The sequence below is a fragment of the Podarcis erhardii genome (genome assembly GCF_964252035.2).
Source record: "Podarcis erhardii genome assembly, chromosome: 16".
Classification (NCBI taxonomy): domain Eukaryota; kingdom Metazoa; phylum Chordata; class Lepidosauria; order Squamata; family Lacertidae; genus Podarcis; species Podarcis erhardii.
In genome coordinates this window covers 36989041-37014712 of record NC_138514.1, presented here as the reverse complement: position 1 = coordinate 37014712, position 25672 = coordinate 36989041, and the positions used below count along the sequence as shown (strand labels likewise).

Genomic DNA, 25672 nt, shown 5'->3' with positions numbered 1-25672 from the left:
TGGCTTGGCAACAGGAAAGAAACCAAGAATGACAACAATAGGATGTGTTTGCATCTCCATTCAAGGCTAGACTGGTTCATTGCATTTGGCTATGGGGCTTCCTCCCATCACCACTCCCCCCCCCCACTGAAAACTGGAAATATTCTACACTTTCCAAAGAGGGCTTCACACACCAGAGCAGTCGTCATAAATGTGGGGGCGCCCAGGGTTGCAAAGGTGGCACTGCTTAAGGACACAGGAGGCTCAAAAACTGTGTTAAACTGACAGCTCCATGGGAACCCTGGGAAATGCAGCCTTGTCAATAGGAGCTAGGGAACTTCCAAGTTCCTTTGATACTCTTGCAATAAGCAAGCCGTTTCCAAGGGTCCCAGGCAAAAGCGGTGGTGGCCATTAAATGCATTTTGAGAGCCATTTTGTTTTGTTTTTAAAGTTCGGCATCTTTGGTAGCCCTTGGTGCAAAAGCAGTGTTCTGAGGGCCAGGAAGCCTTCAAATTTAAGCAAGCCTTAACAGACACCCCTCTTATTGTATTTTTGGCAGAGATTTGGATTCGCAGGTTCAGCACCTCACAGCCTGATGAGAAACGTCTTCATATGCCAAAAAGAGAACCCCTTAGCAAATAAAAAATAAAAAGCTTTTAATGAGCCTTGTGCCTTCCTGACATTTTGGACTACAACTCCCATCAGCCCTGGCAGCTGATGGGAGTTGTAGTCCAAAATATCTAAAGGGTACCAGGCTGGGGAATTATTCCAGCAGCTTTCCCCCCCCCAAAAAAAACCCCACCCACCCCCATCCTTGGTATTCGCAACACCTACAAAGTTTGTTTTTATGATAACTATTTTGTAATTTTAAAAGAGTGTTAAGCAGGCTGGACTATCTTCCCAGCACTTGAACGGGAAAGGGCAGCCAGTGCTGGGAAGGGCAGGAAATCTGCAAAAGCTTATATGTAATGTGGAGACCCGTCCCGTCCCGTCCCCCCCCAAAAAATGATGTGGATGTCAAAAACCCATCAAGGCCGATAAGAGAAGCGGAGTTAAGAGAACAATCTAGCCAGGTACAAAGTATGGCGCTCAACAGGAATCGATATATTTGCCACTGCCTGAAAAAGCCACCAAGACCTTTGCTCTTCGGAAATGAGAGGTCTGCAGTGTCGCAAGAGACCAGGGATGGCTCGGTTTTGTAGTAAGCACACAAACTCTCTTTCTGGGACTCCCGCCACTGCCCCTCTCTCCTCTAGAAGCAAATTCCCTGCTGCAGAGGTGATGAGCCTGTGGTCCGTTCCTAGATGCTGATGGACCAGTTCCCGTCTTCCCTGGCCACACAGGTGGCAGATACAGAGTACACACACAAACACACCTGGCTTAGCAATACACAATAAGCCTGATAGACAGGAGCTAGTGGGGCAACTTCGGGGACCAAGCAGGACAGAAGGGCCTGACTTTATGGGAATGCCAACTCTGGTTTAGAAAGTGGCCCAATCAGCTGCATCCTGGTTGCTGCTCAGCTGCCATGCACCCACCAGCATCTGTGAAGCGCCCAGCCTTCCGCCCTTGCAATTTCCTGACCCAACCGTCTCTGAACGACCAAATTCCTAGGTTCAAGCAATGCAGCACAGAGAGGTCTGGGGTTCCCCCCACCAACATCTTGTCGTCTCCCATAGACTTGCACATATTGGGGGATGGAGAGCTGGCGGTAGGCAAAGCAGATCAACGGAGCCATAAATGAGAGCTGGAGAACTCCGGCTGGAAGCTAGAAACTTGTCAGTGCAAGTAGTCTCAACTTGTTTATTTTTTAAAAAGATTCTACAGGTTAGCCAAGGGAATAGCATCTCGACAGCTTCCTTTGTACATTTTTATCATCTCCGTAGGAGCATCCGGCTGCGATGCAAACACAACACCTGTGCCCCACGGCGTCGAGGAATTTGCTTGCCCCGATCAAAATATTTCCAGGGTAATGTCCAATAGATAAATCCACTCTCTTCCAGCAAGGCCACATCCTGTCCTATTCCCACCCCTTTCCCCCAAATTCTGACAACCAGAGAGAAGGGGATTTAGAGAAAATGGGGGGGGGTGAACACCTTCTCCCCCCTCCAGGCACATCACACAAAGCCATCTTGTAAGCAGGGAGATAGCACATGAATTCTCTCCTCTGCAGCTAAGAATAGGGTTGCAGTTCCACCTTGGGGGCCACATGCGTTGAAAAAGACACTAAAACCTTGACTCTCGTGCCCCCTATTAAAGATGGTGGGCTGTATTCGGAGGAAGAACCGGCGAGTCACACTTGCACACATTTTGCCTGTTATTTGGATTACGGCACGGCTGCTGCGGAGAACCTTTGGATCTGCTGGACTACAACTCCCATCAGCCCCCAGAAAGCACAGCTGATGGACCGGGAGGATGGGAGTTGGTGGGCCAACAATGCTCTTGTTAAGCCACACCAGTTTCCCCAGATGTTCCAGACTACTTCTCCCATCAGTTTAGCACAGGAGCCGTAGCGCAGCACATCTGGAAGGCGCCCGGTCGGCAGAAGACCGGTCCGTGTATTAAAAACATCCCTTCCATGTGCTGCCATCAGGAGCAATGGGCCCTCTGAGCGCTGCCGAACTACGACTCCCAACATCCCTGGCCACGCTGTCTGGAGCTGATGGGAGTTCAGCAACACCTGGAGGACTGAAGGCTCCCCACGCTGGGCTCCCCCCCCCCACGTCTTTACACACATATAAAACCGAGGAGGAAGAGACTAAATTCTAATTATTAAAGAATGTCGAGAACCTTGTGAAGAGAAAACCCCCTCAAAAAATGGGAAGGTTTAAGGAGGCTGAGGGGGAGTTTGGGGAGGAGGCAGGAACATGGCACCCACAAATAAGAGGACTGCCCCCCCCCGACATCTTACGAGGCCAATCAGAGCATCAGAGGAAAAGCACTAGGCAGCAACACACCAGCCTGGGCTGGAAACTGGTCAAACCCCCATTGGGATTTGAGGGGGGCCTTATTTTAATTTTAAGGGTGGAAATTTAGTAACAGAATGGAGAAGGCAGCTGTTAAAAAAAAAAGGAGGGAAGAACACATCTAGGAAAATGTGTTTTTTTGGGGGGGGAGGGAGAAAAAGCTAGCCTTCTTTAAAAAAGGGCTTCACTTGCCAAGCTGATTGAAACTCTTACGGCACTGGTAATGAATTTGGAAACTTGAATTTGCTTTGTTCATTGTCAAGGCGAGGGTCGACTTTCTCTCCCTGTACAGCTGTCATTGTATCTCCCTTCGTTCTACACCTTTCTCAGACAGCCAGTATCTATAGAAAACAAGCCAAGACTTTGAAGTTAACACTTCTATCTATGGCTGAAATGAAATTTATGTCTAACGGTACCCTGAAAAGGACTTTTACTTTCCTGGTGTGAAGATAGGAATAAGGTTCTGGCTGCTGAATGAACCTTTTCACTTCTACTAACTAAATTTGTATAAAACTCACAGATGTATTTTTATACCAGTTGTTTAACACTCCAACTATGAAATTTTATTAAATTCACGTGATTGCTTTAAAAAAGGGGGGGGGCTTCACTTTAAGATTTATTTTACTTTTTTGGCCAAGAGCAACTTGAAACAGAAGGATCCAAGTTGGGCTTTTCCCTCTCTTTCTTAAAAGGCATTTTAAAAGGACACACCAGTAGTTTTAAGGATAGGCAGTGGAGGTCTGAGCAGGGCTGGGGACTGAACTGGGGCGTGCCCCCCTCCTCAACACCTATTCTCCCCCCCAAAAAAATGGGCCACACTAAAGCAACATGTATCCCCCCCCACCACCAGATCTTTGTTGAGTCCACTCTGGGGAATTCTCAGAAGAGCAGACCCCCTTCCATGGGGCACCCGGGAATTGATTTGTTTTTGGGCCAACCCTTTCACATAAAGAGGGGCCCCTGCCTATTGGTGCCTCCCCCCAAAAAATCACAGCACGACCGCCTTGCCAAACTCCACAGCTTGCCCCCTTGCCAGCCCCACCCCCCAAATTTGGATTTCTGCAAAAGGCAAAAAAAAAATAATGACTTTATTAGAGCTTTTGACGCCACACTTGCAACCTCTTTCCGTTTCTGCTCTTGCTGTGAAAAGCTCGGGGTGAGGGGGGAAGCAGAAGCAAAGCCCAGATCAAAATGAAAATAAAAATACAGACAGCGGAAATCCATTAGAACAGGCCTCTTGATGTCAGACCATAAAAAAAACATTAATTGCCTGAGGGAAATGAGCTGGGGGGGGAGAGAAATAGTAAAAGATAAGGCCTGGTGGGGTTTTTTTTTTCCTTTTAGAAAAACAAATTCCCAGATAGGAGTTGTAATGTGTGTAAACACATACACACACACCCCGGCGTTATTTGGAAAAGTTAGCAAAGGGCGGAGGGAAGAAATCACATTTTCCTTACGTTTCCAGCTTTGCAACAGAGGACTGACAGAGAACGGGAAAAATGAAAGGATCATCCGGGGGAGAAAAACTCAAGAGAGTACCTATAGGCTGAACAAACTGCTTCGCTGGCTTCTTCCTGGGGATACAGTGCCAAGTGGCAGGAACGGCAATTTTAAACACCCCCGCCTTTGCCATCGTTCCCTCTCCCCCCCAAAAAAACCCCAAACTCCTGAACCGCTTCTTTAAAATAAAATTAAAAACTCTCCTGGCGATCTGTAAAGTTTTGGACGGTGGCCGTCAAAGATGACACGCTCCCCCCCCCCAAAAAAAACCCATCATAACCAAAACGGCAGGTGTGTGCAGATGACACGACTGTAGTGATAGCATCTTTTTGGTTTCCCCTGAAAAGAGAGTGGAGGGGAAGGCGCAGAGATTTTTAAGACTGATTTCCTCTCCATATCACACCTTCACTTCGACAAGGGGTGGGGTGGGGGGAAAGAGAACCCCTGAGCCCCCTCCCCCAAGTGACCCTGCAGTTTTCGGATTCCATAAAACCAAAAGCAACAGAGGGAAACATCAGGGCGCAAGGGGAGGAAAACAGAGGGTCTTCCCGGAGACTTAGTGTGTCGTCGGCGATTGCAGACTCCCGGCGGGAAAACAGCTGGAGGCCCCCCCCTTTCTCCTGCAGATGTCCAGAACCGTGAGGAGGGGGGCAGTGTCTCTACCCGTTAAGAATTCTTGTCCGGTTTCGAACAGGGCGGTGGCGAGAGAAAGAAGGAGTCTTTTTTTGTAAGGGGAGAGGGCAGTGGAGAGGACTCAGAACCGAAGTTTTAAATAATCCCGTAACGCGAGTCTCTGCCAATTCCACGTGAAAAGTCTCGCCGTGCCCGCAGGCCCCTGTTTTCAATTTGTTTTAAAATAACTAATATATATAGATTTATATAGATTTATATATATATATATAGATTTATATATATATATATATATAGATTTGTATATATTATCCTGCGATTCTAGTTCCTTTTTCGCCGCCCCAGAACTGCCGCCACAGCCACCCGCTGTCCTGGATGTGTGGGGAACTGCGAGGCTCACGGCAGAGAGGCAACAGTGGCGGCGGCGACGAGAGAGTCAGCGGCCCTTTGCGGCTCCTATCATTGGTCGGGGTAATCCATGGCTTCGTCGTAAGTGATTATCCTTTTGGGGTCTGGAGAAAGGGGAGAGAAACACAGCGTGTTAGAGGGGGGTTTTTCACTGGTGGCAGATGACAGAGACTGTGACACCATGAGACTGGTGTAAAACCAAACCAAATTATTTCAAAACAAACAACAAAGCTTGTGGGTGTTTTTCCTGCAGGCAGAGTTCAAACTGCAGCTTTTCTCCTTTTGTAGCCATGGCCAGCTGCAACCAATTAGCCCAGAGCTTACAAAAACTGTTCTTAAAGGTACAAACATGTTTCTGTGCAAAATGTCTCCCAACACAGCGAGCGTCAAGTCAGGTCTTCAAGCGCACAAGCTACCCGCATGGTCCCCTTCCCCGCCTATGCCCACTCAGATCTGTGGAACCGGCACAAACATGGGTGGCCCATTCTGCATTTGTAGGAAAACGATCTTTGGAACTCCCTGCCAATTGATATCCCCACATGCTCTTTCTGACGCCTGCTGAAAGCATTTTTCTGTAGGCAAGCCTGTCCAGACGTGTTGACATGTGTTCCATTTTCTTTTTTTGCAGTTTAATTTTTTATTATTATTTTTCCGCTTTGCTGGCGGTCTCCTTCCCCCCCTTCCTTACTCAGGGGAGGCTTGGGAGCTGCAGCCGGGATGGGTGTTGTCGTCCTGCACCCCCAACAGCCCTCGTGGGCAGCTGCTATAGCAGCGAAACCGTAAGGTCGCAAATATAGGCCGCACTTTTAACTTTTCACTATTGGAATTGGGGGGGGGGGAGTGCAGCTTACATTCGGGCCAATACGGTATAAAAAACCCTGCGAAAATGCTTTTTTAAAAAACGTTTTGAAAAATACATTGAATTTGGCATAGCTCACCATCGCCATCTATTGTCACATTTGTATAATGGCACTTTTGCTACTTTTTTTTCTACAACACACCTAAAACGTTTTATTTGCAGCTGTACAGCAGAGTCCTGATTTTAATCATTTTCTGTGTTTCAAATGATTTCATTTAATGGTTTGGATTGATCATTTTGATAAATCATTATTCTTGCAAACCTCTTCTGCTTTTTAAAACCAGCTAAACAATGGAACCTCCCCCAGGAGAATTCCCAAACATTGGTTTGTGACGGAGTCTCTCTCCCTCTTGGAAAAAATCCCATCATCCCTGGGTTCAAATTTATACAAGCAAAGGAAGCCCTCTGAGCGTCCCAATGGTCTCAGCCTGATCTACACCACAGGGCTGTTTTTGAGGTTAAATTATTGGGGGGGGGGTTTAATGGAGTGGCCCTCCCGATGTTGCTGAATTGGAATTCCCAGCATCCCTGCCCACTGGTCATGCTGGAAGGCCACAGTCCCCCACCATAAGCAGCCGAATTTCCACACAACTCCCCCTACACAAAAAAAATTAACCGGCCCTTCCTTCGCAGCGGGGCAGATGCAAAGCAGATGTCGTGGCCCTCAAGAGATTCTTACCTTGCTTTTTCAAATTACAAATTGTTTCCATTTCTGTGGAGAGAGAGAAGAAGGGAAAGTTAAGTATTTCAGATTCAGATCTTTGTGGAGCATTCGACAAAAAGATGTTTCTTCAAGCAATACCCCCCCCCCCGAATTTCAACAGGATTCCTGAGACACCAAGCACCCACTTTTATTTAGCTACACTTAAAGGCTCTCTGGTTTGTCTTGAAGAAAAGGGTCACCTGCCCAGAGGAAAGCAATCTAAAAAGTTAAAAACACACAAGATTGATAAAGAAGGCAGCCCTGTTTAGAGAAGCTTTTAATGTTTAACTGACTATTGCATTTTAATATTTTGTTGGAAGCCGCCCAGAGTGGATGGGAAAACCCAGACAGATGGGAGGGGTATAAATAATAAATTATTATTATTATTATTATTATTATTATTATTATTTGGGGTGGGGAAAAGGGAGAGGACCCCAATTCTGCAGTCTGCAAAACTGGCACCCCTCTTTTCCAGCCCATCCTGGTGCTCCCAGCTCCTGCTAGCTGGCATGGTCAGTGGCCAGAGATTATGGGTGCTGGGAGTCCAGCCGGAGCCAGGGAGCATCAGTTTGCAGAAGGCTGCCTTGGCCCATATGCCCCACAGAATCATCAGAGTCCAAGGGGACCCTGTGGATCACCTAGTGCCACCCCCTGCCATGCAGGGAAATGTAGGCATGGCGAGAAAAAGACACACAAACGCCCTTTCCCCAAGTCTTTCTGGAACCTTGAGGACTAGGCGCTTCGAGAAAGGAAGAGGCGTTGAATAAATGGCGTTCTGCAGGCTGAACCACCCACACCTACTAACTTCCTGGCCCGGGTCTAAGAAACGGGGGGGGGGGGTGTTGGCGCTGGATCAGGCCACAGGACTAGGTGGGAAGAAACCGTGTGGCACCTCCCGCCCTTCTGGGGAGCATCTCTGAGCAGCTGCTCCATTTGTGCCACAACCTGTGAGTGGCAGAGGGGGAACCTCAGCAGCCTCTGGACTGCAGCTGCCGCCACATCCCCGACTGCGACCAAAGCTGGCCCCTGGAAGGATGTCAGGAGAGCCGAAAGCTCTCCACCTTGGCTGGTTTTTCCCTCTCTATCCCACACTTTCTATCTCCTGCAGATTAGAAAGAGAGAACTTGGGAAGAGGGCCTGGCTGCTGAATCAGGCCAGAGCGTTCTTGTTCTTCTTCTTCTTCTTCTTCTTCTTCTTCTTCTTCTTCTTCTTCTTAACTTATACCCCACCCTCCCCAGCCAGAGCCGGGCTCAGGGTGGCTAACACCAGTAAAATAACAATAAAAACATAATGGGGGGGGGGGACCAATATAAAATAAGGGTTAAAAACACAATTTAAACTGCAGCCTCATTTTAATAATAGCCCATAGATCAAAACCATAAGGGGAGGGAAACATAAGGGTCAGACTGAGTCCAAACCAAAGGCCAGGCAGAACAGCTCTGTCTTGTCTTGTAGGCCCTGCGGAAAGATGTCAAGTCCCACTGGGCCCTAGTCTCTTGTGACAGAGCGTTCCACCAAGTCAGGGCCAGTACAGTGGTAGCACGGGTTACATACGCTTCAGGTTACAGACTCCGCTAACCCAGAAATAGTGCTTCAGGTTAAGAACTTTGCTTCAGGATGAGAACAGAAATAATGCTCTGGTGGCACAGCGGCAGCGGGAGGCCCTATTAGCTAAAGAGGTGCTTCAGGTTAAGAACAGTTTCAGGTTAAGTACGGACCTCCAGAACGAATTAAGTACTGTATTTTCCGCTCTATAAGAAGCACCTAGTTTTTGGAGGAGGAAAACAAGAAAAAAATATTCTGAATCTCAGAAGCCAGAACAACGAGAGGGATCGCTGCGCAGTGAAAGCAGCAATCCCTCTTGCTGTTCTGGCTTCTGGGATAGCTGCGCAGCCTGCATTCGCTCCATTAGACACACACAAATTTCCCCTTACTTTTTAGGAGGGAAAAAGTGAGCCTTTTGGGCAAAAAATACGGTACTTAACCCGAGGTACCTGTACTGAAATGGCCCTGGCCCTAGTTGAGACCAATCTATCCAGCCCAGAAAGATTGGAAAGCTGCTGCTGGTCAGAGTCAAGAAGCTTGGGGTAGATGGGCAAAAGAGTGATCACGCTTCTTGGAGGCAAGATGTTAAACTGTTTTTATATGCAACAACAGCGGCAAGAATCTTGTTAGCCCAGAAGTGGAAGCCAGAAGTAATTCCGATGAAAAAAGAATGGCAGACGAAATTAATGGACTAAGCAGAATTGGACAAAACGACAGGAAGGATTCGAAACGTGCAGGACCAAAGATTTACAGAAGACTGGAAGAAGTATACGAACTATTTGAAGAGCAATTGTAACCAACAAATTACACTGGTAGTACTACAAGAAGTTTTGTAAGGAGAAATATACGAAGTGTTACAAAGTAGAAAAAGATAGATATTGGTCGTGAGTTTTAAATATAATAGGGAAAGTAAGAAATGCATCCTAAGAGATTAGATTGGAGAATTTTCAGACAGGACTGATGGAAGTCAACAAATTGAATAAGATGCAAAAGTCTGTTGAATTATTGTTGAAAATGGTATGTTAAAAAACTAATAAAAATTTATATATATTTTTAAAAGAGTGATCACGCCTCTTGGAGGCATCAAAACACCACTCAGCAAAAGCGGAGTGCTCTGATTTTATTTCTGACCAGCCTGTTAAAAGGGGAGCAGCCTGCGTTGTCCCGAGATTTGGAGAGGAAGCCTTCTCCTCTTCCTCCTCCTCTACAGGGTCCTGCCTTGGGCAGCTTTACTCATAAAGAGCCTGCTCAGCTATCAGGCAGCAGCTTCTTCTGCCCAATGGGACGGTCGAGACACAAGGCACTTCAGCCAAGGGCTCGGCCTGGCGGATGCCCTCGAAAAGCATCGCTTTGGGAAGGACCCAGGTGCCAAGGTGGCGTCTCAGAGGAACAAAGGGAGCTGCCTTAAACAGAGCCTAGCTCAGCATTGTTGACACTGCCCGGGTTTCAAGAGACGACGTCGGGAATTGAACCCGGAACCTTCAAAGCGGGTGCTCTGACGTCGGGCGGAGGCCCTTCTCTTAATGTCAAGGCCTGCTCCACATGGAAACCTCTCCCCGTGACTCTGAACCACCTCAAGTGTTGCTATAAATACCCACCTCCTTTTTTGCGTGTGTCAGATATTCATTAAAAACGTATCACTACGCAGTTCAGAAAAAGAGCGGATGTGGCGAGCTTAGATCCATTCACAGAATGGCAGAGTCGGAAGGAGGCAATGCAAGAGTCACAGCTCTTCCCAAACTCTCTTTTTGTTCCCTAACAGCTTCCATTATGCCAGATGTTGACAGGACTCCAACTTCTAGTGGCCAGAAAAGCCAGGGACAGTGATAATAAGGAGCCAGGAGACCAGAAACATCTGGCACCCCTGCCTACAGCCCCCAATCTGCAAAAATTGTTCGTGGTGGAGCCATAAACCGGCTAGCACTTTTGCAAAGCCAAGAAGGGTCTGGTTTTCAAAAATTGGATGGGGGACCTGGAGCTGAGATTCCTGCAATGCGCTAGATGCCCCTCACAGTCCCTCCCAATTCTACAAGGCTACAATTCTAAGCCTTGCCCGTTTCTGCTGCCAGAGAAGAGAACCTCCACGTCTGGACGCAGTCTACCTTATGGGACCAGCTGCTGCGGTTCAAAAAGACGATTGACACCTTTGCCCCGCTAACGAGCTTCCCAGAAGCACCCCTCTGCCCCTATCTGGCACTGGATGACATCAGGGGTGGGGAACCTGCATGCCCCCCCCAGGTGCTGGGACTCCAAATCACATTTGGGAAAAATGGGAGTTGTAGTCTGGCGGCGCCTGGAGGGGCTGCCCGAGGCTCCCCCTCCCTAATCTCAAAGGAAGAGGACAGCCGAAGGTGCCCAAGGGGGCGTCAAGAGAAAGCGAGGCTCTCCCCCGCCATTCCACACCCCCCCCCAAAAAAACCTCCTTCCAGGTGGGGCTGATGGGAGTTGTAGTCGAAAACACCCAGAATGTTGTCAGGTTGGCAGAGGCCACCATAAGAGAGCAGCGAGGCCACCTCCACAGCTGGGGGGGGGGGCCCTTAGCAAACTGCCACTCCCCCCCCCCTTACACTACTGAGGCTTGTCCTGGACCCCCTTAAAATGACAACTTTAGAACCAGATTTTCCCCACACCAGCACTTGGGCACCTAAGCAGCTCCCACCATTGGTGAGCTCTGCCCCCTGGAAATCACTGTCGCTCCTGTGAGACCTGGGGGGTGCCACAAAACACAGCAACCCCTATTTTCACATCTTTTTTCTTTGCAAAGAAAGAGGACGCAGAAAAAGAGGAGCCCCTGCTGTCTTACGTACTTCTACTCTTCCTCTCTTAACGTTTTCACTGGGATGGGACAACGAACACATTGTTGTGAGATGCTGCAAGCTACAGTACAATTTCCACTGCATGGTGGGCCGTCTTGGGGGGTCTGCAAGGCAGCCTATAAAGAACTAACAGCGCAACGCAACCCCTGGATAGGAAAGGAACAGGTGTTTTCCCCTCATCCTTAGGCTGCAGGTGTTGGAATGGCATGGGGCAGGAGAATCGAGGGACGGACAGTGTTGGATCTCTCTCACACACACACAAATACAAAGGGGCAGGGGAGAAAATAAAAAATGAATAAATAGGCATGTTAACAATGCTATAGCAGCCTCAAATAGGAAGCGAGATGCCACAACCGTCCATTTTCTCAGACCAACACTCCAACCAGACACATGATCTATAAAACCATTTATCTTCTGACATCCGCACGGCTGTTTTTCACTGCAACACCCGCCCACTTCAATATTTCCCCCTGACAAAAAGCGCCCCAAAATCAAGTGAGGTTTCTTTCCTCCTCCCTCCCAGCCCACTTTCCTTTCGTGCTGCGTCCTTTGAGATTGTAAAAGGCCTTTTTTTACTTTACTTTCCCCCCCGTTAATAAAAAACAGTTCCCCAATCCCGCACTAAATCCAGACAGAACCGGAGGCTGAAGCAGGATGCCAACGAGGATATAGATTTACCTTGAGTGTGATATAGAACGGCCGCCCTCAGGTCAAAATCACCCCAACTCTCTTTCCTTCCTAGGCCACCCTGGCACCTCAGTTCTTTGGCGGAAACTAACAAATGGTTCGTGGGCGAGGCCAGGCGCCTCTCTACGTGGCAGTCCTTGGACAGGAAAACAAAGGTGCCGCCCGCTTCGGCCTGGCACTGCCCGCCGAGCCGAAGGGGCTCCGAGAGGAAGCCGCTGCCGCCGACTGCCTCGCCTGCAGCCGCCAGCTTCAGGATCCTGCCAGGCAGCTGCAGGCTAGTCCGCTTGTCCAGCTCGTAGGCCTTGGGGAAGGCGGGCGGTTCGGGCCCCGCCTCGGCCCCCGGGGATGCCAGGGCGGCCGGGCCCTCCCCCTGAAATGTCACTTCCACGGCCTGGGGGCCTGCCGACTTCCTGGCCCCCGCCTCCGGGCCAGCGCTGGGCTCGTTGATGAACGACAACCCCCACTGGTTCTGGAAAATGTCGCCCAGGCTCTTCTGGCTGGCCTGAGGCGGCGGTGGCGGCTCGGCCTGCGCGGTGGCGCTGAGCAGAACGGCTTGCATATTTGACGGGTAGATGAACAGGCTGGATTTGGGCGGTGGAGGCTCCGCCGGGGCGCCCCCCAGGCCCACCACGTCCAGGGGCCCCGCCTCCGAGGCCGAGAGGACCCCGCCGGGCACGAGGAGGGGCTGGGGTCCCCGGTCGGCCCCCGCCAACACCGGCCCGTTGGAGAAGCCAGCCGAGGTGACGGATTTCATGGCGGACATGGGGACCTGCGAGAGGCGGCCGGGGGGCTGCGCCTGGGCTTCGGCGGCGGACGACGAACACAGGGAGGAGGACGAAGACGAAGACGAGGATGAGGAGAGGGTCGGGGAGGAGGCGCTCTGCACGGCGGCCTTGTTGAGGTTCTCCTTGACTTTGCTCGCGTAGCTGATCTTGGGGACGATCTTGGCGCTGCTGTTGTCCACCGGGAAGACGGGAGGAGGCTTGAAGAGCGTCCAGGAGTCCTCCTTGGAGGAGGCTGCCGGCACGTGCTTGCCCTTCGGCCGCTCCTCGAACTTCTTGCCCGCAGCGGCGCCAGCCTTCCCGTCCGAGTTCTTCCGCGGTGGCACGTCGCCCGGCTTCCCGCGCCCGGCCCCTAAGCCCCCGGCCTCGCACTTCCAAGCCGGCTTGGGGGCGTCCACCCGGCCCCCCGCCTTCACCTCCCCGCCCTCGGACTCCTGCTTCGAGGCCGCCGTGCTGGCCGAGGGTTCGTGCGGCGAGGCCTGCGCCAGACTGAGCGCCTCGCAGCCCTTGGCGCTGTTGCGGCGCCCCTTCCGCTTCTTGGGGGTGGTGTAGCTGCTCTCCGAGCCGCTGCCGTCGTTGTCAGCCCCCCTGGCGACGTAGCCGTTGGCGATGTACCCCGTGGAGACCATGCCGTTGGGGATACAGAGGGCTTCAGGCTTATCGGGGGACCGGCCCTCAAAGCCTTTCTCCGGCTTCTTGTCTGTGGCCCCTTTGGGGACAAAGCCTTTGGGCTTGAGCCCCAGTTTCCCGAAGGCACCGCTCCCCTTCACAGTCTGCTTGAGCGCCAGGGCGGGGTCCCCGGGGGTCTGGCTGCCGTTGGGGACCCGGGAAATGGGGCTGGCCGCAGCATCGCCCCCGTTCAAGCTCTTTGGGGGGGACTCCCGCTCTCCGACGCTGCCATTGAGCTCGCCGTAGCCTAGGAGGAAAAGAGAGGCAGAAGCGTTAAGGTCAGAAGCTGCGCTGCGTTCATGTCCCACCTAGACCGCCCTCTTGCCCGCTAGCAACTGGGACTTTGGGGGTAGACTGCCTCTGCGCCTGGAGGCTCACCGCGGTCATCGCCCGCAAGGGGACACTTGCTGGAAGCAGGGTTAGAAATTAGCCAGGCACCAGGTGCGTTTTGCGACTGGCGTGGGTCCAACTGCAACCATTTGAAGATCCCTGGATGTCAGGTTGGCAGACGGGTAAAACAAAATGGATCTGAAATACTGCCCTGGAAGCCTGAATTTGTTTTATTCTGTATTGTTTCATTTGATGTTCTAGTGTGTTGTCAACCACACTGAGATTTGTACTTTAAAATATAAAGTGGTATAGAAATGGAATTATTATTAATACTTCCAATGTGAAAAAACCTGGCATCTAGACATTACATTTATGGCAACCATAACCTAGGTTTAAGGTGCTATTTGGTGATCAGATTATATATCCGAGTTTTAACACTGGCTGTAAGCTGGTTGGGTCAGACTCACAGGGGAAAGGCAGCATATTAAATAAACTCAGCCCATCAAATATTATTGTTATTATTTGTCTGTGTGTATTCAAGAATACCTGGGTGCAGAATGATACAGTGCCTGCCCTCCACCCTAAGGTGCCAGGGTGGGTTACCACAAAAAATAATCGATCGATTATTTCACCTTTTTCTTTGCGGCATGGTAGCATATGTGGTTATCTCTCTCCTCCTTTAATCTCCACAACAACCCTGCAAAGCAGGCTAGGCTGAGAGGCAGCGGCTGTAGCCCAAGGTCACCCACTGAGATTCCTGGGCTCCCCGAGATCCTAGTCAGACAATAACTGCTACACCACACAACAGGGTATAAAGAACCCCAAACTCTTACACATGAAGGAGCTAAAAGTTGCTTTTCCTCCTGTTAGAATACCAAACACTCCAATCTATGTGCTCAGTACCCATGTAAGTCTGTTATTTATTCATTTGCACAGTGGGGAGGCGTATGATAGGGGCATGGACCTCAATGGACCACACAATGTGGATGTGCCAAACCAAACAGATTCACAGTAGTAAAGGCACTGGGGACTTCAAGCCTGGACTACCGCAAGGCACTCTACGTAGGGCTTCCCTTGCACCTGATCTGGAAGCTGTGGTCAATGCAAAATGCTGCAGCACGGTTGCTGACCGAAGTGAGACCCACGACACATGTGCTCAGAGATCTGCGCTGCGTGCCCACTTGCAGCCAGGCCAAGTTCAAGGCATTAATATTAGCAGACAACATCCTTGCCAGCTTGGGACCAGAGATCTCCTTGCCCCATATAAGCCCACTTGACAGCTTCGCTCTGCAGAAGCTGCCCTCTTACGGGTGCCACACAATCCCCGTTCCACATTTGTAAGGATTAGTGTGGCAGCCCCTACACTTTGGAACTCCCTGCCACTTGACACCAGGCAGGCGCCTTTGCTGCACTTTTCAGCAACTGCTCAAAACATGCTCATTTAGGCATGCCTATCCAGAAACGCAGAACGCCTTCATGTGTATTTTAGCTTATCACTATTTTTACTTGATTAATGTTTTTAAATGCTTGTTTTTAACTGGGGGTTTTTTTGGGGGAGTTGCATCTCCAGCCCTCTAGCAATGGGGCTCACAGATTCCCCGCAGACTGCAGAGAACTTGGGGGCAGAACTTTTGTCTTATGCTGAGTTCCGGAGTGGGTGGAAACGTCTGCCTGCTCCAAAATTCAACATGACTCAAGAGATTCCCCCCACTTATTTTTCCCCTAACAAGGTGGGAGCACAACTCTGCTGAGCCAAGCACAATGCCAAAAACCTCCCAACTGATGGAAACGGGGAACTTTTGGTGCTGAGACGTGGCCCTGCTGTTCCCAAACAAAAAAAAAAAAAAAAATATCCATTCCAGGTAGGAAGACTCTGCCTGAAACCCACTGCACTGAGCTAGGCAGACCAACTCTCTGTGTGCTCTGATCAAGGCAGCTTCCTGCGTTCCTGGATGCACCTAGGACCTCGTGAATTCAAAACAGATGCTCCACAGCTGAGCCACAGCCCATGCCCAGGAGACCTCAGGCTTATGCGGGGAGCTTTCCTGCGCAGAGTAAATCCATGGGCACTGTGTTTACTGGAGATGCCATCAGGGATGGAACCAAGAGCCTTCTGGTTGCCAGGCGGATGGTCTCTACCCCTGAGATATGCCCCTATGCCAGGGGTCAGCAAACTTTTTCAGGAGGGGGCCACTGCCCCTCAGACCTTCTGGGGGCCGGACTATATTTTTTTTGGGGGGGGGGAATGAAGGAATTCCTATGCCCCACAAATAACCCAGAGATGCACTTTGAATAAAAGGGCACATTCTACTCATGTAAAAACACACTGATTCCCGGACCATCCGCAGGCCAGATTTAGAAGGCGATTGGGCCGGATCTGGCCCCTGGGCCTTAGTTTGCCTACCCATGCCCTAAAGGTAAAGGTAAAGGGACCCCTGACCATTACATCCAGTTGCGGACGACTCCGGGGTTGCGGTGCTCATCTCGCTTTATTGGCCGAGGGAACCGGCATACAGCTTCCGGGTATACCGGCATACAGCTTCCGAACCAGAGCAGCGCACAGAAATGCTGTTTACCTTCGCTCTGGAGCGGTACCTATGCTTTCAAACTGCTAGGTTGGCAGGAGCAGGGACGCGGGTGGCGCTTTGGGTTAAACCACAGAAGACTTGCCGATCAGAAGGTCGGCGGTTTGAATCCCCATGACGGGGTGAGCTCCCGTTGCTTGGTCCCTGCTCCTGCCAACCAGCAGTTCGAAAGCACCCATGCCCTATGCTTTCCAGTTCCTTCCCACATAAAAATACCATGCGAAGGCACAAGGGAAACTGGAACTGCAAGACGAGCCCTTATTTTAGTTCAGCTGGTAAGAGTAGGAGACTCTTAATCTCAGGGCAGTGGGTTTGAGCCCCATGTTGAGCACAAGATTCCTGCATTGCAGGGGGTTGGACTAGATGACCCTTGGGGTCTCTTCCAACTCGACGATTCCATGATCTCTGTGGCAATTGTAGAGTTTGAAAGGATCGCAAGGTCCATCTAGTCCTAACCTCTCCCTTCCAAGGGAGTCTGTTCCACCGTCAAGCAGCTAACACTTAATTTTCTGCATGTAACTATAGCCTTATAATACAAGAGAAAGCTATGAGTTGATGATACAAGCTGCCCCCCGTTCACCACCGTCCCAAGTGGTCCATCCCAAGAACTACGGACTAAGAGAGGGGACAAAACACCTTCAAGCAGCAGAGGCTGCTCCCAGCTCCAACTTTAAGTGGATTAGGCCAGGGCACCTGCCATTTCCACAGCCTGGAAACTGCTAAGCGCACAGAGACTCACTGGCGAAGGATCTTTTCTTCCTGTTAATATTTATTCTGCCACTGCTGTTCTTTAGAAATGTTTAGAGAGAAAGAAAAGGCACACGGGCACAGCAGTGTTGCACTGGGGGAAGGTGATGAACCGATAAGAAACTTAAGAACCTATGGAGAGAAAACTACCAGGATCAGGCCCATCTAGTCCAACGTCCTGTTCTCACAGTGACCGGCCAGATTCCTGTGGGGAACCTGCATGCAGGATGCAAGCACAAGAGCCCTTGCCTCTCCTGCAGTTTCCCATAACTGAGATTTAGAAGCAGGCAGAGTAGCCATCATGGCTAAGCCATGAATACCCCTCCCCTCAACTGATTTGTCCAATCCTATTTTAAAGCCCTCCATGCCCGGGCTGTCACCACCTCCTGTGGCAGCGAGTTCGAAAGTCACCAAACAGACACCACAATTCAGAAATGCAGGGCTTGGGAACCAGGAGCACCAAAACCCCGCCCATTATTATTTTACATTCTGGTCCAGATTTTCCAAGTACACAAACAGAAGACGCCCTTGAGGCAGGGTTCGAAATTAGCAGGGTGCCAGGCGCATTTGGCGCCTAAAAATTCTCCATTTGCAAGCACCTCAAAAAGACTGGGCGCCATTTTTTGCGCCTGGCTGACACTCCAGGATTACGGAAATGTAGGCCCTTTGAAGCCTCGAAGTGTTAAGCATAGACAATATGTCGAAGAGTTTAACAATAAAGAGTAGAGTGTTTTGAAAACTGAAGTACGGTACCAGTGTTTTTATTGTCAACACCAAATTAAACATGCGTTAACCGTTTCTGCTAAAAATGTGATACTAACAATGTGTCGCTTACATCAATTGCAAATTAATACCTGCTTATCAAAATAATAAATAAAGAGTTGCTGACTCCCCACCAAAATGGCGACTAGACGTTCTGTTTGGTGCCCACTCAGGTCCCAGGAGAAATTTGACTCCTAGATTTTCCACTCTATAGTTTCTAAAACTGCCTGGAGGCCTGTGCAGGGCGGGAGTGACCCTCCAAGTTGCGATGTTACTACAACTCCCATCATCCCCGGCCATTCTGGCTGCTGGAAGTTTTGAGTCCAACAGCATCTGGAAGGCCACACAGGTTGTGTCCCTCCCCCATCCCCGAGCTACAGCCCTTTCCCCTCAAAATGCAGCAGGTTTCCAGACCTGATGGCTCTGAATCAAGGATTGAAATAGGAAACTGCCTTATGAAGAGTCTATCTAGCTTGGTACTGTCTGCACTGGCTGGCAGCAGCTCTCCAGCTTCAGAAAGGATTCATTCCCAGTCTGACCTGAAGATACCAAGGACTGCATCTGGGACCTTCTACATGCAAAACAAATACTCCAGCCCTGAGCTGTGGCCTTTTTCCAAATGCCACTGGACTCCAACTACCTCCATCCATGACCACTGGCCGTGCTGGCTGCTGGGAGCCCGAAAACATTCCAAGGATCTCACAGGGAAAAGACGCCAATCTTTTCTCCACTGGTTTTCAAACTTCAGAGAACTGGAACCACTTCTGCATTTATCCATCATCCAGCCTGGACACTGAGATCCAGCACCAAGGGCCTTCTGGCGGTTCCCTCGCTGCGAGAAGTGAGATTACAGGGAACCAGGCAGAGGGCCTTCTCGGTGGTGGCGCCCGCCCTGTGGAACGCCCTCCTACCAGATGTCAAGGCAATAAACAACTATTTTACTTTTAAAAGACACCTGAAAGTGGCCCTCTTTAGGGAAGTTCTTAATGTCTGGCGCTGTATTGTTTTTGATATTTGGTTGGAAGCCGCCCAGAGTGGCTGGGGAGACCCAGTCAGATGTGCGAGATATAAATAATAAATAATTATTATAATATTATTTAGGAAACCAAAGACCTGCTACAAACCTCAGCGCGCTGCAAATGATTCTAGGACGCATTCTGTGGGGTGCAATCCAAACAGTGTGGGGTTTCCCCACTAAACCGAGGGTGCGGCCCAGAACACATCCGAACCGCATCTCAGCGCAGAGAGCCAGCTGTCCGGAGAGGACAAACACTGGCTTTCAGGGCTGCCACCTCTGATGAGCCCCAGAACCCAGTTTGAAAGCCAGGGGTGCACCCATGACTTGCAGGCATGGCAGCACCCTCTCCTTTCATGCAAAACGAAGGGTGCCAGGGTTGACTATGAATTCACGGATGTTGAGAGTCCGGGGGGGGGGGGAGAGAGAGAAGAGACTTCAAGCCCCAAATGCAGCAGTTATGTGGCCACAACGGTCCAGTGGCAGTGTGGGAGATCAATGGGGGGAAATCTGTGATGTGTGCAGGGAAAATGGCAGATGTTTGTTCTGGAGAGGATCTCCTCCAACTTTGATGCAACATTACAAAGGTCAAGAGGCCTGGGAAGGGTGTCTTTTGCATTTGGGAAAGATGAAAGTACTGTAAATCGCTTAGAGGTGCCTCACAGGAAGCTATTCTCAAAGGGAAAATATAATAATAATAATAATAATAATAATAATAATAGCCAGCCACCTTGGACTCCTTTGGGAGGAATGGTGTGATATAAACTGAGTAAGAACCCAAGAAGAAAGAGCCTGCTGGATCAGGCCCATGGCCCATCTCAACCAGCATCCTGCTCTCACTGGGGCCGACCAGATGCCCATTGTGGGAAAACCACAAGCAGGGCCTGAGAACAAGGGCATTGCTGCCTCTAACTATGGAGACACGGCACAGCCACCAGGGCTGGCCGCCTTCGAAAGCCCTCTCTTCCTCCATGAATTTGTCTAATACAGTGGTACCTCGGGTTACATACGTTTCAGGTTGGGAAACACTGACATATGCTTCAGGTTACAGACTCCGCTAACCCAGAAATAGTGCTTCAGGTTAAGAACTTTGCTTCAGGATGAGAACAGAAATCACGAGGCAGCAACAGGAAGCCCCATTAGCTAAAGTGGTGCTTCAGGTTAAGAACAGTTTCAGGTTAAGAACGGACCTCCGGAACGAATTAAGTACTTAACCTGAGGTACCACTTAGTCTTTTAAAGTCACCTCGGTCGGTGGCCATCCCTGCCTCCTGTTCCATAGCTTTGACGCTGCGCTGCGTGAAGAAGAACTTTATTTTACATGTCCTAAATCTAAATCAGCTTCACTGGGTGTCCACGAATTTCAGTGTTATGAGGGACGGAGACGGACTTTTCCCTATCCACTTTCTCCATGCTGGGCATAAACACATAAACTTCTATCATGTCACCCTTAAGCTGAAAAGCCCCAAATGCTGCAACATTTCCTCCTAAGAGTCTCGCTCTATCTCTGGATCACTTTGGCTGCCCTTTTCTGAACCGCTTTCAGCTCTACAATATCCTTTTTGAGTTGAGGCGACCAGAACTGTGCACAGTCAATAAATATTAATGTTACGAATGTCGTGAATAAGAGCTATGATCTCTGGTGGACCCTCTGTTGGGATGTGCAAGCTTTTGAGCTTCCCAGAACTTTCAAGGATGCAAAATGTTATTGCATCTGTTTAACCTACACTGTCTTCGACCTGTGAAGGCCTTGGGATGACAAACCTGCGGCCTTCCACACGATGTTGGACTACAACTCCCATCATCCCCCACAGCGAGCAGACCCAACGGTCAGGGATAAGGGGAGCCATGGCCCAGAAACATCAGGAGGGCCAAAGGTTCCCCACACCTGTACTAAGGTGATGAGACGGGGCCTTTTCAACGGCAGCACCAAGTCTTTGGAGCGTCGTCCTGCTGTTAACATTTTGCTGTGGAAAAGAGGCTTGCAAGCCTGGCTTTGTAAGCAAACCTTCAGGTTAAATTAGATTCACTGCTGCAAAATTTTGGGGTACCAAATTTTGCTTCTGCCTGACCTGCCGCCTTTAAATATTGTTACCGTGAACCATGTGAAGAGTTACTGACCTATAAACAATATATAAATTTCTGTTGCTATTTGTATTATTACTATTTCATACAAATACCCATCTGTGTGTTCGCATGCACACTGGTTCCTGACTAAAACAACCTGAAAGAGAGGAACCAAATCAAAGATTTTCCCCACAAGTCCTCTTCTGTCCACTTACTGAAGATTTATTTGGAGAGACAGGATGGGGAGAGTTTTCTACAGAACAGGGACATCAGTATCCTCACACCTTCCAATCCATGAAAGGAAGGTTTTAATGGATCACTAAAAGGGAGAGGGGAGTTTACGGCTCCTGGACCACCATGCACACTTCATGTCTGGGGGCTCATTATTTCAGATTTGGTCACTTATAACGCCCATGAAGAGAACGCAGGGAGGTTTCATTCAAGTTTTTTGCCAGCTGCAGGGTAAAGATCTGGACCACGCAAAATCTGGCCAACATCCTCCCCAAAATGATTTTAATAGGAAATGCCCCATACTGTATTGGCTTGAGGGACATAACTGAGGGTTGGGTTTGTTTCTTAAGCATTCATGTTTTCATACAAAAATACTATGGGAAGTGGTTGCCTCAGCTGAAGAAAGCAGGTGCCCTACAAAGGAATTTCATCTAGGGCAGGGATGTCCAACTTCCAAGAGACTGCGATCTACTCACAGTGCTAAAAAAAACTAGCAATGATCTGGCCATTGTCATTGGAGGATGGACCAGAGTTATTGAGCTTTCTTTGGGAAATCAAAGTTCTTGAGCTATTCTAGGGGGAGCGGGAATAGACCTGGGAGGTGGCGATCTACCTACGACACCCCCATAATCTACCAGTGGATCGCGGTCTACCTGTTGGATATGCCTGATCTAAGGGGAACGTGGAGACCTCCAGATGTTGCTAGACCACGGCTCCACCATCCCCGAACCATTTGCACACTGGCTATAGGAAGCCCAGCAACTTCCAGGGGGCCATAAACTCCTCTGATCTGGCCCAGAACTGTCCACTCTTCCAGGCAGTTAGTGCTCAAAACATTTCAGGAAGAGGCATCCCTTGGCCCTGCTTAAGGGTCACATCCATCCTGGGAACTGTAGTTTGTTAAGGGTGCTGAGGACCACTGGAGATCCTTCCCAGAATTACAACCCCCAACATCCTTATCAGAGCACAGCTCCCAGCATTTTGGGAGGTGGGGGAGATGGGGAGGTTAAGATGGGTGAGATGTTCGACTGGTGTAAAGGGGCTTTAAACACTCTCTGTCCAACATCTGCCTCTCTCCCCATGGTACCCACAGCTCAAGTCCTTGCTATGCATTTGGGGGCTCTGGAACCCACACAAATCTTCCCAGACACTTCCACAACAGAAGCCCTTGTGGCACTGTGGCTCAAGTGGCACACTAGGTCTAGGAGACTTGGGTTCGAATCAGCCAAGAAGCAAATCTTTCTCTCTCTCTCTCTCTCTCTCTCTCTCACACACACACACACACACACATACCCAGCATCCTTGCAAAGCTTTTGCAAGGATAAAATACAGCAAGTAAGAACCCCTAAGGTCCTATGAGTGGGGTAGTAACAACAATGGAACAAATCCATCTTGGGAGGTGGTGGGCTCCCCTTTGCTTAGGCTTGGCCACCCTGGTGCCCCCCCCAGATGTTTTGGACTACAACTCCCATCAGCCCCAACCACGTTAGCCAAGGCTGAACCAGATGACCTTTGGAGCTCCCTTCCGCTTGCACGACAGAGATTATTATTAGGGAGAAGTTTTTGATAATTAGAAGAAAACAAGCTGCTGCAGGTTAAAAGCACGGGGTTCAAAAATCACCCCCCCCCCGCTAACCAGGTGACCTTGGGAGCAATCACCTCTTCTTCCAAGCTAGCCTACCTGGCAGGGTTGTTAGGAGGGCAAAACCGGGTGAACATAACACACGACCCCAAATCCCTTGCAGGGGAGGGGGAGGCAAGACTTTCAACCATCATCTTAATAAAGCCCCCCCCCCCAAAAAACCCCTGCCTGTCCTTCGCAGGCTTTCCGGTCTGCCTTGCGCCCCTAAAAACCCACCCAACCCCGTCTCCCCCAAAGGGAGCCCCCTTCCTCCATCCCGCGCCCCCACCCCCAAAACCCCTTGTTGCTTCCAGACATCCTCCCGCCGCCGCCCCCCCCAAGCCCCCAAGCCCCCGACCCTGGCGGACAATGGCGCGGCGCCGGCCGGGGCCCATCTAGGCCCGAGCCAGGCCAGGGCGGTGGCGGTCTCGGCGGCTCGCCTCCCGCCCAACATGGCGGCGAAGGCCCCGGCGGAGGAGGAGGAGGAGAAGGCCCGGGAAGGAGGCGGCCTCGCCGGCTGCCAGGCCTCGAGAGCAGGGGGTCCCTCCCGGCCCCGCGAAAGGAGGAGGCCTGGGCGGCAGACCCGGGTCTCTGCGCTCCGCCGCCGCCGCCGCCGCCTCTTCCCGGGCCCAGCCAGGCCCAAGACCCCCGCCCCAAAGAGAGCCCCCTCTTCTCCCCCAGGAGAGGAGAAGCACCGCGCTCGGGCCTAAGCCAGGCCAGCCTCGGCCTCCCCCCCCAAAAAAGTACACATTTAACCCCCCCCCAATACACACGCCATCATTCCCAGCCCCCCAACCCATGGTTCACATATCCCCAGCCCCCCACTCACCTGCCCACGACTCGCCCCCCCCCCCACCTCCAACCCCGTCCTGGCTTGAGAGTCTCTCTCTCCCGACCCCCCGGCAAAATAAGAGATATTTGGGAACTGGCAGAGGGACCCCAGCCCTTCTTGGTCGCCCTAAACCCCCTCCCATACATTAACTAAGGGTCGCTCCTGGCTCGGACTGGGGGTCCCAGGTATTTCCCTCATCTCCCCCCAAAAGGTGTAATGTTGTGTCTGCGGTACGAAATGCGCCCGCCACCAGAAATAATCGGATTTCTCTCTCTGCATCCCCAAAACAGCTCCCACGTTTCAGGTTGTGAAGGTCCGAGTGTACCCTGTTAAAAAGTGAAAGCAAATAAAGACCCTCTCTACTGCCTTCCCGATTCTGATCCGGGATCTGATTTTTCCTCCCCAAAAATGAGAAACCACGAATCCCACCACCATCCTGGTTCTGGCCGGGATCCAGTGGGAATCTCCCCCTCCCAAACCTTCCTGGTAGCCGATTTTTATTCTTCTTGTCCCCAAAGAACGAGCTGCCTTCCCTCCTCTCCGGCCCCATCCGAGGCAAGCCGTGGGGAGACCGACGCCGCTCAAGGTCTGGGGTGGCGAGGCAGCATGGAAACCCCGGGGTCTGGCTTTCTCCCCCCGCCCCCCAAAAAGGCCCAGATCCATACCCCCATCTACTTCTGCCCCCGAAAAAAACCAGCCAGCTCCCATCCGATATCCAGAAAGCCTTTTCCTCCCTCCTGGCAAGAGGGTCCCCCTCGGCCTCTCCAAAGCGCGCAACACGCCCGGAGACCTCCAGCCGGGATCTCCCACCCCCCCCCCAAAAAAAGAACTCGGAGGTCAAGCCGCTTGGCCCCCCTCTCAACCGCCCGCATGCCTTGCTTTCCCCCCCCCCAGCCCCGATATGTGCGCCCCCGACCGGCGGCGCCGCCCTCTCCACCCTCGCCGGCTTTTTGCGCGCGCCCTGGGCCGCCGACCTGCTGCTTTCTTCCTGGGCGCGTCGGGCTGCTGGCCTGCTCCTCCTCCTCCTCCTCCTCCTCCGGCGCCGTGCTTGGGCTCATGCTTGAGGGCTTGCCAAGGCGCCTTCGGCGGGGCCTTGGCGGGCGCGCTGCCCTCGGCCAGGTGGTGCTGGTGGTGGTTGTGGTTGTGGTTGTAGTAGTAGTAATGGTGGTGGTGGGGCTGGTGGTGAGGCGCCTGCTGCTGCTGTTGCTGCTGTGCTGGCTGATGGCCGGGCTGCTCCTCCATTGAAAAGCCACGGGGCCTCCGGATGATGATGGCGGCGGCGGCGGCGGCGGCGGCTGGCTCTCCCCCCACCCCCGATCCTTCTGGCGCCCCCCTCTCTCCGGATCCTCCCTTGGTTGGCTGCACCGTCCGGGAAAAGGGGAGTCTCTCTCGGCTCGCGCGCTCGCTTCCCGGACGCCCCTGCCCACAGCCCGCCGGGGGGAGCGCGGCGCGCAACAGCCAGCCACCCAGCCCGCCTGCCGCTCCGCTCCCGGCCTGGAAAGAGAGCTGGGGGGGGTGGAGGGGGGGAATCCAAGCAGACTGACAACCGATCTCCAGCAATCAAGAAGCTTCCGGGCCTCGCTGGCCCCGCCCTAGCCAGACCCCCCCCCTTTGGTTTTTTGCGCCCCCTTCTTCTCCTCCGGTATTACTTCCCAAGTGCCAAACTCCCTCCTCCTTCCAGCACCATCATTCTTGGCACGGGCTGGGGGGGGGTCCTCCTTCCCGAGGTTTTTTTCTCCCCCTGGGCTTCCCGGGCTGCTTTCTCCGGCCAAATCCAACGTCAGCACTTCGGAGTCTCGCCTCTTTCTTCCCCGGCAAGCCGGCGTTGGCGAGGCGGCGGCGTTGGTGGCGGCGGCGGCGGCGGCGGCTCCCCTCGATCCGGCTCTGGCTTCGCTAAAGGCGCTTTCGCCCGCAGCCCCGCCGCCGCTGCGCGCGCTCC

General features: G+C 51.6%; 1 protein-coding gene across 2 annotated transcripts; it reads right to left on the bottom strand.

The window, feature by feature from the left end:
- Window positions 1-627: 627 nt before the first annotated feature.
- On the bottom strand, window positions 628-25672 carry NUFIP2 (nuclear FMR1 interacting protein 2). Of its 2 annotated transcripts, none has more exons than XM_081844156.1 (4): window positions 24708-25672; window positions 12085-13791; window positions 7022-7054; window positions 628-5587 (listed from the first exon to the last, which is right to left on the bottom strand). In XM_081844156.1, the coding sequence occupies exons 1-4, from the start codon at window positions 24973-24975 to the stop codon at window positions 5535-5537; spliced, it is 2061 nt and encodes a 686-aa protein (XP_081700282.1). In that variant the 5' UTR covers window positions 24976-25672; the 3' UTR covers window positions 628-5534. The 2 variants fall into 2 exon arrangements, with proteins under 2 accessions (XP_081700282.1, XP_081700281.1); XM_081844155.1 differs by lacking the exon at window positions 24708-25672 and adding an exon at window positions 24399-24498.